At 41.9% G+C, this 14,732-nt stretch overlaps 1 protein-coding gene across 5 annotated transcripts in view; it reads left to right on the top strand.

Moving 5' to 3' along the window:
- The window catches only part of TENM1 (teneurin transmembrane protein 1), a 313,366-nt gene extending 301,953 nt beyond the window's left edge, over positions 1 to 11,413 (top strand). For all 5 annotated transcript variants that reach the window (XM_015626362.2, XM_015626359.2, XM_015626361.2 and 2 more), the window contains 4 exons: positions 1,876 to 2,263; positions 2,965 to 4,185; positions 4,678 to 4,820; positions 6,236 to 11,413. In XM_015626362.2, the coding sequence (XP_015481848.1) occupies positions 1,876 to 2,263; positions 2,965 to 4,185; positions 4,678 to 4,820; positions 6,236 to 6,994 (2,511 nt within the window). In that variant the 3' untranslated portion in view covers positions 6,995 to 11,413. The remainder of the gene's footprint in view (positions 1 to 1,875; positions 2,264 to 2,964; positions 4,186 to 4,677; positions 4,821 to 6,235) is intronic.
- Positions 11,414 to 14,732: the final 3,319 nt, after the last annotated feature.

Raw genomic sequence — 14,732 nt, 5'->3', positions numbered from 1 at the left:
TGTTTTATGAGCTACCCTCCAAAATCCTTTAAAACAATTAGAACCCAATTTGTGCAGAGTTGAAAAATCTATTGTAATATTATTAGAATGAATTGGGAATTAATTTTTTTTTCCCTTTATGGTATCATCTAATAGGCTTGAGAAGATATTCATTCTCCAGCCCTTTTCTATCTTTTTACTATCCTGGACAAAAGTGAAAAAGCCACAAAGTGCTGTAAAAATGGTACACAGGGGCACTAAAATTATATTGGGGATGTTTCTGATCTTGTTATTCATACTTTGTCAATGGCAGACAGCTTAAAAACAGGCACGGGAGCAGTATATAGAGAGAGGCATCACAGCAGTGCTAGGAGAGAGTTCAGCCAGTGATTTACTGCAGACTGGAGACTCTTGACTGAAGGTGGAAACAAAATAAACACGGTGCATGTTGGAAATGGTTGGTGGAGCAGCAATAAAGTGATCAGAAAATGCTCGGTGTGAGGGTCTGTCGTCACCAGTTGGCAGAGAGTGACCTGGAGTGGCATATGTTGGTGCTCTCTGGATGCTGTACAGGTGACAGATGTCTTTTGCTAAGGGCAGGAAGAGACACATCTTGGGCAGGCAGGGGGCTGGGGGTGCAGAGAGGATGGCCAAGGCTGAGCCTATCTCTGGCCCCTTGAATGGGCAGTTGGTTTATTTTGTCAGAGAAAATGGGCTCAGGGCCAGTGTTACTTAACATGCTGCAGGGCTGATCTATTGTGTTTTCTTCCCAGAGGAGATTTTTGAGCTTAGAGGGGAAAAGATCCTGTTTTTTCTCTTTTCTTTCCCCAATACTCTATGACAAAGTAGCCATGCTGTTCCGTGTAAGAGTTTGTTTTGTATGATGTCTCAGTCCTGCAGAAGCCTGACAAATTTGCTTATGTGCAGGGTAGGTTTGAGCTGTGGGTTAAGACCTGGGCAGTGCCAGTGCTCCAGAACAACTCAGATATCACAAGGAATGTGCAGTGTTCTGGTCCTGCCAAGCCACTTGCTAAAGCTGGGGGAAGGCTACAGAGTTCCCCCATATATTTTCATTCTGTGTTTTCATTATCTTTGTTTCAACAGTGACTGTTCACTAGCCAGTTTGTGCTCTTTACATGGTGGGTGAGAAGGCATACAGAACCCAAACTTTAATTATCAATAGAAAAGGTCTGCTGTGCTTGCATATTCACCTACCAGATAAACAAATCATATTTCATTAACTAGCCACAATTAACCAACACAGGGCAAATACCTGTATAGAAATTATATTCTTTGTAAACATTAAAAGTAAACAATAGAAGTAGTCACACCAAAGAATCTGCAGAGTATTTTCATCCATCTGTAAGCATGGAGATACTATGAACTCTGGGGCATTGTGTATTTAAAAGAAGATACAGTGGAAAAGGGCTAGATCTGTGCTGGAGATAAGCAGAATGCCAATAAAAGCTAAACACCTCGTACATGCATGTACATGCACAAAGCTTTCCATCTCTTCTAGATACATCTGCTGGTTCAGATGCTCTGTCTGTGTGTGAGGAAGAGTTTCCCTCTGTTATTGCTTCCTGAGTGGATGCCCTAAATATTTCAAAGGAACATAGCAAGTCAGTATGAGGCTGAAATGCTACTGAGAGTCACATCTGCCTTCCAGTTTGGAGACCCTTACCTGTAGACTTACTATAAGACTTATCCCCTGCTCTGTATCACCTTGCTGACCAGGTCTCCTGGAGCTGAAAGCTTCACTTGGAATTGTACAAAGAGTAAGAGCAAACAAGAGTCAGTGGTTGTTTCAATATTTCCATAACCTTCAAGTGCTCACTAGCTGGATCCCCACGTGCTTGATCCACCCCTTACCGTGCTCTTGCTGTTTGGTTGCAGTCCGTGATGCTCCTGCTGCACAGCCAGCGGCGCTACATCTTCGAGTACGACCAGTCAGAGTCGCTGCAGTCGGTGACGATGCCCAGCATGGTGCGCCACGCCCTGCAGACCATGCTGTCCGTCGGCTACTACCGCAACATCTACACCCCTCCGGACAGCGGGGCCGCCTTCATCCAGGACCTCGCCAGGGACGGGCGGCTGCTGCAGACCTTGTACCCCGGCACGGGCCGCAGGGTCCTGTACAAGTACACCAAGCAGTCCCGGCTCTCCGAGATCCTGTATGACACTACACAAGTCACATTCACCTACGAGGAATCTTCTGGGGTTATTAAAACAATACATTTAATGCATGATGGGTTCATCTGTACCATCAGATACAGGCAAACAGGTTTGTCTGACTACTTTGCTAAAGTTTTTGGCTCCTTAAAATGTGACACTCATTATTCACGACACCCTGAACTTGCACTTACCTGGCATGAAATTCCACTATTTTTATGTTTACAGGTTCTTATATTTTATGCTTCACTGGAAAAATATGTGTGTATATCTCTGTGTCTGCATCCATAGGTGAACATAGCTGTCCCACTTGAAATACAGTTTTCTTTTTATTGCTTGGTATGGAATAGATCTTAGAATGTTTTGTTGGTTTTATTCCTCTGTGTGGATATTTGCTAAATACTAAATCAAGTTGGTTTATTGTTTTTATTTTCAAGTTTCCCTGTTTACACCATAATATAACATAAATTCAAAAGGACTGCTTATATGAGGAGGGAAATCACTGTGTGAAATAAATTTAGTTTAGAATTATCTTGTAATAGAAATCATAATTATGAGTAAAACAGCATTCATTTAAATAAATATTAATAAAATATAAATAATTTGTAGAGCAAGCATTAATAAAAGTTTGCGAGAGAACAATCTAACATATTCTTAGTTAATGGTATTTTTTGAGACAGCTAAGGAGTAGTAAGGCTAAAGAGCATATGTCAGGTCATGTCCTGTCTGTCCTAGATCTGTAGGGTAAGTAAACCAGGGGCATAAATCATTATTTTTCTTGTTTTTCCTCTTTCCCATATTTGTTTTGGACAGGTCCACTTATTGGTCGCCAAATCTTCAGGTTTAGTGAAGAAGGGCTTGTAAATGCCAGATTTGACTACAGCTATAACAACTTCCGTGTCACAAGCATGCAGGCCATGATCAACGAGACGCCCCTTCCCATAGATCTGTACCGTTATGTTGATGTTTCTGGCAGGACTGAACAATTTGGAAAATTCAGTGTCATTAATTACGATTTAAACCAAGTTATAACCACCACTGTGATGAAGCATACCAAAATCTTCAGTGCCAATGGTCAGGTGATTGAAGTACAGTATGAAATTCTCAAGTCTATTGCTTACTGGATGACCATCCAGTATGATAACATGGGTCGCATGGTGATCTGTGACATACGTGTGGGTGTAGATGCCAATATTACAAGGTATTTTTATGAATATGATGCTGATGGTCAGCTCCAGACTGTGTCTGTGAATGATAAAACCCAGTGGCGCTACAGCTATGATCTTAATGGCAACATCAACTTGCTGAGCCATGGGAACAGCGCGCGCCTCACTCCTCTGAGATACGACCTGAGAGATCGCATTACCAGGCTTGGGGAAATTCAATATAAAATGGACGAAGATGGTTTTCTCAGGCAAAGAGGCAATGAGATCTTTGAGTACAACTCTAATGGTTTGCTGAACAAAGCATATAACAAAGTGTCTGGCTGGACTGTGCAATACTGTTATGATGGTCTTGGAAGACGAGTTGCAAGCAAATCAAGCCTAGGACAACACTTACAGTTCTTTTATGCTGATCTCTCCAACCCAATTAGAGTTACTCACTTGTACAATCACACAAGCTCAGAAATAACATCCCTGTATTACGATCTGCAAGGTCATCTCATTGCAATGGAATTAAGCAGTGGAGAGGAGTATTATGTTGCCTGTGATAACACTGGGACACCTCTAGCTGTGTTTAGCAGTCGAGGCCAAGTCATAAAAGAAATTTTGTACACCCCATATGGAGAGATCTACCAGGACACTAATCCTGATTTCGAGGTTATCATTGGTTTTCATGGAGGACTCTATGATTCTCTTACTAAATTAGTTCATCTGGGTCAGCGGGACTATGATGTTGTTGCTGGTCGGTGGACAACACCAAATCACCGTATATGGAAGCACCTGAATGCTGTCCCACAACCATTTAATCTCTACTCATTTGAAAATAATTACCCAGTTGGCAAAATCCAAGATGTTGCTAAGTATACAACAGGTAAAAGTAAACTGTCTTTCATGAAAATGTCTCTAATGAAAATAAAACTTTTTCTTAAATTGTGTTATGGATTCAACATTCCTGAAATTCTTGCAGCCAGAAAGTCTCTAATTTTAAATCTATTGAAGTAATTTCTTTAATAGATTGCATTTTACTGAGATTGATCTGTTTTCTTTAACATTTATGGTAACCAAGAAAATAATTAATAGCTGCTTCTGTTGCTTTTCTCAGTGCTAAAATTAGGGGAAGAATGGAAGCAGCTTAATTTGAATTTTTTCTATTCTAAATAGATAGAAGGAATGCTATTGATTTGAGTATAGCTATGCTGTGTAACCAAATAATTTCTTTGCTACAATAAATGCTGTAGCTAGTTCAGGAAACATAAATTGATGTGAAATAATTATTTATGCATATCTGGGATTTCTGCAGGCTGCCCTCACTTTTTCTAGGATTTTTGAGCCTTTTTGCCAGCATTCTTTTCTTGTTTTGTAGACATTGGAAGTTGGCTAGAGCTGTTTGGTTTCCAGTTGCACAACGTGCTGCCTGGATTCCCAAAACCAGAGATAGAAGCTTTGGGGACAACATATGAACTTCTACAGCTTCAAACAAAAACCCAGGAGTGGGATCCTGGAAAGGTTAGCAAACATTCTCTTCAGCTGCTTTTAATACTAAATTAAGGAGTTTTAATCAAAAAAATTGGATACTAAGGAAAAAATGTGACTATATCTTTCAATGTAATAGGCAAAGTAAATTGTTTAAGAATGCTAGAAACTTTAATGTTGTCAATTACATACTGGCATCAGAGTGGAGGCGAGGTTCAAGGAGAAGCTTTTGGCAGCACAGTGAAGAAAATTTGCAGCTATTTATAGAGAAAATATCCAAATTTGAGGTGCAGGATGGGCAGAAGGGTTGAAGTGTTTGTGTGAATATTGAAAAAAACCCACAGAAAATCTTGTGGAATTAAAAAAATAAAGCAGCAGATTTTCATCTTCGTTAGCAAAGATGCGACAAGCACTGGAAAATGACCGAGTGTATAAACAGCTTTACAACTCAGTACCTCTGCATAATTATTGCAGGAAACAGAAATGCTGCTATGGATTTATAAGGAGTCTCTTAATCTTAGTCTTACTCCAGGGCTTGTTTTCAGTAACAAAAGAGACAGGCAATCAGTGTGACTGCAACAGGACCAACTACCGAAATTCGGAGCAGGCATTCACATTTTGCATATGAGCATCTGTTAACAAAGGTATATGATTTTGTAAAGATGCCTTTCCTCTATTGTAAAGAAAGCATAGAATGAAAGAGAATCATAGAAAGAAAGAGCATAGGGCAACTGAGAGTTCACATTCATGTTCCCAGCATTTAAGACAGTTACCATCCACCAAGTACAGAAGGCTGGAAGGTCAGAGCTCATGCCAGATGTAGGAGCATGTGCATGGAAAGTTATCACTTTGTGATATTAAGCTATTCCAAGGCACAGAAAAGATGTAGTGACAGGTATAGTGTTAATAGACAGAGAGCTGAAGTTTCATTTAGCCTCTATGGGGAGCAAGATCTACAGATGTGATGTACTTGTCTACTATTCTCATGTCTCAAGAACTTCACAACCTGCTTTCCTTAAAGAATGGGCTATAAAATTCATTACTATGGTTCTACAGAAGATGTAATTAAACACACAGAGACTAAGCAGAGCCACATGAAAGGGCATAGCATTGAATTCATTTTTCCCTGAGCTGCTAATGGCTGAAAAACCAGCCATTAGAATAACAGTTCAAGGGGGAGGAAAAATAAAAAAAACAAATACAAAAATAGCATTTGTGATAAATACACTTCCATTTGTTTCCTAGAAATGAAGGAGTCCAAGAGACAGAAAGCGCTACCATAAGCGATTAAAAACCCTGTACATATGTCCACATTCTGTAGGTGTGCACAATACTTTCCAAACAAATTGAACATCCATTCTAAGCAATTAAGAGATGAGCAGGGTGAGATACTCTAATGAACTTCAAGGTACCTTGCCTTCAAACTTAATTGATACTTTATTTTCCAGACCATCCTTGGTATTCAATGTGAGCTACAAAAGCAACTCCGAAACTTCATATCCTTGGACCAACTTCCTATGACACCCAGGTATAGCGATGGCAAGTGTTCTGAAGAAGTGAAGCAACTGAGATTTGCAGCTGTTCCTTCAGTATTTGGAAAGGGCATCAAATTCGCTATAAAGGACGGTATAGTGACAGCTGACGTTATCGGGGTGGCTAATGAGGACAGCCGGCGCATTGCTGCCATCCTCAACAACGCTCATTATCTGGAGAACCTGCATTTCACCATTGAGGGCCGGGACACCCATTACTTCATCAAGCTGGGCTCTCTGGAAGAAGATTTGGCCCTGATTGGCAGCACTGGGGGGCGTCGCATCCTGGAGAATGGCGTCAACGTGACGGTGTCGCAGATGACGTCAGTGATCAATGGCAGGACTAGACGCTTCGCCGACATCCAGCTCCAGCACGGTGCGCTCTGCTTCAACGTGCGCTACGGAACCACGGTGGAAGAGGAAAAGAACCATGTCCTGGAGATAGCCAGGCAGCGAGCCGTGGCTCAGGCCTGGACTAAGGAGCAGAGGCGGCTGCAGGAGGGGGAAGAAGGAATTCGGGCATGGACAGATGGAGAGAAACAGCAGCTTTTAAGCACTGGGCGGGTACAAGGCTACGATGGATATTTTGTTCTATCTGTGGAGCAGTATCTCGAACTTTCTGACAGTGCCAATAATATTCATTTCATGAGACAGAGTGAAATAGGCAGAAGGTAACAAAGAAAATCTCTGCCTTTGCGTCACCAAAGACTGCCTGTTTTTAAACGTAAAATGGTTTATTGTATTGGTTTTTCTAGATCAGAACTCTGTATATATAAATATAGAGGAAAAACATATCCAACTGCCTTTAAATGTGACAGAAGATGGTATTTTAATATTGTTTGTTTAACTCTTTGAGAGATGACAGTGACAATTTTTAGTTCTTGTGTGGCAGTATTCAAAAATTTCAGAAGCAGAGTCCTGCGAGCCGAGCGGCGCGACCTGCGCCCGAGGTGCCCAGGGTGACAATGCACAGCCCTGCAAGGCAGAGGCAAGTGCCATGTCCTCTGCCTTCTCCTAAAAAAACACAAGTTTTTTGTTGTTGATTTAATAATTCACCAGTTATTTAAATGGTTACAGATCCTGATTCTGCAACCCATATTTACCGAGTGTCTTTTATTCCAGTGAGATCTCCCATAAATTCAAGGGATTGCATACAGAAACCAGACTGTGTATGGAAACTTCACAGCTGCTCACCAACCCCACACATGTTCCTCACAATTAAAAGCTAAGGGATTTTCTAACCTGGGAAATCTGACTTGGGTTGGATTCAGTATGTACAAAGATGTCCCCTATGGCCTTTGCTCAGCTGTGGCCACCCCTCAGCCGCTCCATGCAGAGCATCACATTGTGTCCACTTGTCAGGCCTCTCTCCCAGGGTTTTCCTCAGCACTGGGGTATACTGGGGTACAGCACAAACAGAGCTGCCAGTCTGCTTGGTGGCACTGTGCTGGCCAGGCTTCAGCCAGACGTGGGGTGGCTAAAGCGGGCTTAGTGGGCACTGTAGTCTTCAGGAGGCTCTCCACTGTCATGTGTGCTCCAGGCTGGGCTGTAACCCAGTGCTTTGGGGACACCCCATTGGAAGCCCTCACGGAGCAGTATCAGTCTGTGCATCATCAGTCCTGCCTGTCAGTCACTGTCAGGTGTCACTGGGCCAGGACTTGTCTTTGCACAGATGATTTGGAAGGTGCAGTGTTGTTGGGTTTAAGCATCATGCTCTTTTCATCTCAAATTAATAATCCTGTTTTAGTACTCATTTTTTCGAGTCTGAAGAAGATTGGTGGGTTGGGAGTTGATGAACCTAAGTGTGGATAGTAAATATGTTGATAAATGTAGAACATTTCGGGGATGACTCTTCACTTTTCAGCTCAATATCTAGAGCACATAGAAAAGCATTATATTGCATGGACAGACATTTTTATTTCCCAAGGTAACATGCCCTACTGGCACAGTTACTTCATAGCAGCATAGGTGATCCTTCCTCCAGCTTGTCATTTTTAAAAGACCTGATTATCAGGAGGTGGGTCAGGCACACAGGGAGGGGGGATGGGCAAGCAGTTTTCCAGAGGGATCTAGAAGTTTTGTTATAGAGCCTGTGTATCCATAGCAGTGAAGTTATTGCACATTTCTTTCAGAACAGACATAGTAAATATATTGAAACAATTTCTGCTTGTATTTACGGAAGCCAACAAAGTGCATTCTTTATCTTTCTGTCTTTTTTCCCCCAGTTTTCTTTTTTCCATTGTTTTTGGGCAAGTGGAGCAGACTGTACCCAAGTTAGAGATGAGCTTGAATTGGCACCTGAGATCTGAGCCCCTCCCTGGGGTTTGAGCTCAGGTCTCAGCCTCAGCCCATTAACGTCTCTTCCCAGATTCCTTTTGCTCCCCTGGGAGCCAGTGCAGCTTTGGGGGTGCAGGATCAGGCTGAGTGGGAGCCTGGTCCCTGAAATCCTCCTCTGTCCCCAGCCAGGGGGACCTGTGGACCAAAATCTGCATATACACATTCTGATCAGGCTCATCATTAACTAATGTACAGAACAGGGAGCTGGCAACATCCAGGTTTGACAGCTCAGATTTCTCTAATTTTCCATAAAATCACAGAGAATTTGAATACCTCCACACCAGCCTAAAAATGGACCTTCGAATCCTTGAGCCTCTAATACACTTCTAATCAATGGAAGAATAATTTATGAATTGTATATAGAGAGTGCATTCATAAATGTGATGATGTATTTTATCACTGATCCAAGATGTCAATATTAGAGTCTATTTTACTTATATTTTAAGCAATTATACTTTTTTGCAATTCACTAATGAGGATCATTTTCAAACTGCTTTAAATATCCATTATAAACAAATATTTGGAGCTATTAGAGTTACCTTGAACTGTGCATTTCTAGTATGTAATACATATTTAGTTAGCTTGTGCCTTTAGTTTCTTAAAGTTATATTTGTATTATATGCAGGAAATGCACTTTGTATTACCTACAGTTGTGTTTTTTAATACTGCCTTGACTACTGTTGTTCTCATGTTATGCCAAAAGGTCAAAGAGTTAAATGTGTTACCAGTTTGTCTTTGAAAGTAGATTTGGCATTTTCCCATTTCCTGGGTGCAGTCTAAAGTACATTTTGAACAATTTTTCTTATGAGAATACAGTTTCATTAAGACTCACATGACAGTACATGGCCCAGTTACAAAAGCAAAAAGAAATGCCTTCATCAGAACAGTTCCTTAAATTTAGGAAATTAAATATAGATGTCGTGTTGAGATGACAGTGCTCAAGAAACAAGTTATTGCTGAAAGAGCAAGGATAGGAGATTGAAGTCATATTGTAGCTACATATGGGCCAGCCAGCAGTGATTTGTGAGAACTACATGAACAAATACCTTTGGACTATCTTGTTCATGAACAACCTCAGATGGAGGCAGGGAATATTTCAGTCTCCATTTTTCTCCTGAGTAGTTAGAGCAATTTCTCAGTGGTTTTTTTGGTGGGTTTGGGTTTTTTATGTAGTTCTCCTTTTATTTTTTTTATTTTTTTTTTCGTTTTGTATTTTGCACTGTAACCTAGAGACCCAGTGAGAAAAAAAGAAAAAAAATAGCATGGAAATTTTTACTGTTATTTAGATCAGATAATTTAATGCTAGCATTCTGCACTGCAAACAAGGTTCTGAAAGAGGGAAAAATAAAATAAAATAATTAAAGTATAAAATAAAATAAAATAAAAATAAATAAAATCCACTATTGCACACTATCCTGTAGCAAAGTACCTACCATGAGAAATACACACTATATTTTTTATTACAGCCAAACAGATAGTGTGTACAAGTTAACATTTCCTTTGCTTTCATATTTATTTAGTAAATCTAGAACATTTCAAAGTTATAAATATATATATAGATATCTATGTAGAACATAGCCAAATAAATATATATGAAGTGGTCGATGTGCAACTGGGTATACACACCTTGGCTCTTTGGTTTTGAGCTCTCTTGCATCCCTCAGCTGGGCACTGGGCAGAGGTGGCCTCATGCCCTGGCCATGCTCTGGGGTCCCACCCTGCAACCCCTGCCCCAGGGCTGGGCCAGGGGCAGCAGCTCCTCCACGGTGAGCAGTGGGCATTGTTGGAAGCCAAGGTGCTGTTCCAAAAGGGAAAGTGGTTTAGGCAGAGGAGCTCATGGTTTAGCTGAGCCAAAGGAGACAGGCAGTGCCCGGGGGTGTCCGTGTGTCCGGGGCGTTCCCCAGACTGCGGCTGATCCGATGTGGTGACACGCGGGTGACACCCAGCTCAGGCTGCGCCAACAGCCCCAAGGGTTTTCCCATCAAATGCTGGCTGTTATTTAAACCTCTCCTTGATACAAAACATTACCAGGTCAAAAGCACCCTGACTGCCAGTGGAATCACTTTAAGGCAGAAACTAGGAATGTTTCTGGAAATGGAATTGCTGTGGATTTGTCTGGGCATTTGTCACCTGCCATTATTTGTCTAAGGAAACATGTTTGACAATTTCCAGTTTTTCCTTAGATCTCGTGATGGACTTTAGCCTTTTAATAAATGTTAGTATATCAGATCGTGTCCTTGACAGTATTTTACTTGTATGAACCATGATAAAACATTAAAATCTTCATACTCTTCTGGCAGAAATGTCAATAAAAAAGAAAAAGAAGCATAGCATACGATATATGTCAAAGTAATGTTCCTTTTTAGCTTTCTCATCAACAGTAAAAAATGTTTACAATGTATGCCAAGATCTTCACTTTCTGTCTAACACCAGTAAGAGGTTCTGATCTTACAGAAATTGTGTTATAATGGCCTCAGCCTCGTTGCTAGGAAACAATAGATCCCAATTTTTTTATTCCTGCTCTAACTCCTGTGCTGAATAGTGACTGGATACTGTACAGGTTTATGTTATATGGCTGCAGTTAAATGGTCTGATGCATTTTGCTCTGGGTTTCAGACCAGAAGCATGCATTTTCTACAAGAACATCCCAGCAACACACTGTAAATATTGAAAGTTAATATATTATGTGTCGATATTTGAAAAAGAAAGTACTTTGACTATTTCATTTTTAAAAAATAAAGGTGCAAACTTATGGCATGTGATGTTGTCTTTGTTTACACCAGTTTACATCAGTATTTGAGGTCATGTAAAAGGTGCTTCCATAAAGCTAAAGGAGGACTTCAGCCAATATTGATTGACTCAAAAGTTGGGGACAGGATGTTCCTAGGCAAGATTTAATTTTACTTCTGATTCACCAAAGTTCATGCTTATAACTCTGCAGGTTTTACTGCAGGTGAAATCCCAGCCAGTTTCTGTGTAAAGGTTATTACATTTCATCAAACCAAATGTGAGAGAGAAAAAATATGCTGTTAAATGCCTTTGCATTCCTGATAATAGAGTGGGTGAAGTCAGTGTTTCTGGTAGTGTGAGTAGCAAAGTTTAAGTATCTGCATGTTCTTTAGAGCTGACTCAAATAGATGATGAATAATTCTGTGTTATCAAAAGTATGTACCCAGGAAAATAAAACACTGAAAGTACATGCAGCAGAGAGAAGGAGCACGTGAGTGAAGGGGCACAAAGAATGCATAAGGCTAAAAAAGTGGTTACATGGTGAAAAAACCAGCTGGGCTGGGTAAGAACCAAGCAGGAGAGCTGAAGCTGTGCTGGGTGGATGAGAAAGAAGTGATTCCAAAGGGGTGGATGCTCCAGTGGAAAAGGGAAGAAAACCATCCTGGGATATCGTATTGATGGAGTGCTGCACAGTCTAGACAGGGAGCAGGGGAGGGCTTAGTGGAGCCAGAGCTGAGGGAACGTCACCTGCTGCAGGGGAGCAGCATTGCCTTTGCTGGGGAGAGGGCCAGAGCGGGGAAAACACGGTGAACTGCAAGCCACCTGCCAGAGCTGGGGCAGCGAGGGGATGGGGGGGGAGGGCTGGCAGGGGAACAGGGCAGCAGTGAGGGGCCAAGCCCTGTGGGGCTGCAGCGTGAAGGAGAAGGTGGGAAGGAAGCAGCAGGCAATACTGACATCATGTGGGAAGTCATACCCACAAAATGCAGCTGCTTCTCTCTAAAAGGATCTGTAGCTTTTCACACCTAAGTCATTGTAGGAAATCAATATAATTTCCCTTTTACTGTTCCCATAACCAAGCATCTACTTCTCATTTCACAGGCACCATCAGCTTCTCTCTGTTTCCACCTTGTTTAAGCCTACAGCAATTCCAGACCCTTGGGTACCCAAAAGAAACAATACAAGCCTCTGTCTTAATAATTTACGCCAGAAATGGAAACAATATTCTCGGCTTTAAACAGAAATGGCATCTTCTGGCCTATTTTATGTATTTTTCAGAAGAACAATGTACTTCTGGAGTCAACCACAGTCAAACCAGTTATCCTCAGCTCACTGCACTGCAAAGCAGGCAGGCAGCTGCTGCTTGTGTGCTGCAGGTTTTCCACATGCAGCCTCAGCCTCAAGTCAATAGGACAGTTCTATAGAAAATAGCTCCTGGGCAAAGTTCTTCCCACTGCTTGCATCCCTACCACTGTGCAATCATCTGCCAGGGATGATTTCCAGGCACACCTGCTCCTGGTCCCAGGAGAGGCCAGATGAACAAGGGGTTTAGACCCCGCACTTTGAAAGTAGAAGAGCTCCCTGGGAAGGCTGGGGCTGCACACACACGCTGCCAGCACCCAACAGCTCAGCAGGCTTTGGGGAAGCATGGTTTGTAAAGCTGGAGAGGAACTGCCAGGGACCAGATGCCACAGGCTCACAGCAGGCTGGGAAACCTTTAAGGCAGGGAGGAGAAGGGAAAGCTTCAATGGGCACAAGTGACAGCAAACCAGGCAGTGCATTTGCTGAGTTATGTAACAATAAAAAACCAGCCTTTAAATATTTTATTAAAGAGGAAATCATGCTGGATCTGCCACTGTACGCCACTGTATTAAGATAAAACTAATTTCAACCAACAAGCACACGTACAAAGAAGGCACAGAGCAATACATGTACATGCAGTGTAAAATACAATGGGACAGTTCACCGTAGATGAAATTTGGCCTTCAATTAGACAGAAACTGGTAATGAACTGAAAATGCCTCAACCACAACTTTGCAGCAATGTAGCCCACTAGTCCCTCTTAAGACGGGGCTGTTCATTTATTGTACTTGCTCCTATTGCTGGTTTACAAGAAACATTTGCTTCACAGAAAATCTTTTATCGCTTGCGCTGTCTCCCTCACACACTCAGAGGGGTAAAAAGGTCAACCTTTCAGTTTAATCAAATGCTGCTTGGAGCATCCCCACTTTGCTGAATCCTGGACTTGCAGCCCACTTAGTTCTGTCATTGTTCACATCCAACTTGCCTTTAGTAAGGTGAAAACAAGGCAGGTGTGGAGCCTCCTACTGTGCCACCAAGCTGCAGGTGGCAATGTCTGGTGAAATTCAGTTTTGTTCTCCCTGAGTCTGCAGTCTGGCATTTCTGGAGAAAACCTCTTTCTCTCTTACGAAATATTTTCAGCCTTCCAAGATCTGCAGAAGAGAGAACTATAGGCATAAAACATAACCAGAGCAACACAAAGGTGCCTATACAATGTTTAAGGGTTGTTTTTCTGTAATTATATGTATTTTTGTAGTCCATTTGCAGTCACTGTTAGTCTTCTGCTTTGGCAGGGAGCATGTGAGACTCACATTCTTTTGGTAGCCAGGATCATTTATGTTTCTTGAAGCATGACCATTGGTGGCACAAACCAGCCATCTGGACCAGACACATCCCCCTTGCACACAAACAAGGCTGGGCTCTAGCTGTGTTCCCTCCCAAAGCCCACAGGAACTCACACAAGCCTGCCTGGCAAAAATCCACATAGAGGTTGTCTGGACTGTGGACTTAAATGCAACACAGCCCTGTCTCCTCAAACACAGTCCCATGTCCTCAGTCAAGATGGTCATATAGGACACCTAGTCTGTTCAAAAGTGTTTCTTACTGTCTGCCAGTCCATTAGCACAGTGCCATCACACTTGTTCCACCCCAAGCACAAAAGGCATGTCCTCTGAGTTCTCCAGTAGCCTCATGCTGACCCTGCAGAGCTGATGAGTCCTGTAGATTCAAAACTCCCCTCTAGGAGCCAGTGGCAGGGAAATGCACAGCGAGGCAAAGAAAAGCTATAATGCAAAAATAATATATAATTTTTTAACTTCTATGCAAGAATGGCTTGTTTCAAGCACAGGGAACACCTAAGAGCAAAGAACAAGGCTTTCTACTTCATTGGGTGTTTTCGGTTACTCTGTGCATTACTTAAGCTCTTGGTCATTGGTGAAAACTACAGGTTTTGTTGGAGGGCAGTGACTGGTTTGATGGGAAATCAGTTAGTGGGGATCCTCATGGTGTTATGTCTGGAATATCTTTAGAAACTGTATGAATGACAAAC

This window comes from Parus major, chromosome 4A (assembly GCF_001522545.3).
Source record: "Parus major isolate Abel chromosome 4A, Parus_major1.1, whole genome shotgun sequence".
Taxonomy (NCBI): domain Eukaryota; kingdom Metazoa; phylum Chordata; class Aves; order Passeriformes; family Paridae; genus Parus; species Parus major.
Note: the sequence above shows the minus strand (reverse complement) of the source record. Positions and strands in the feature narration are given on the sequence as shown.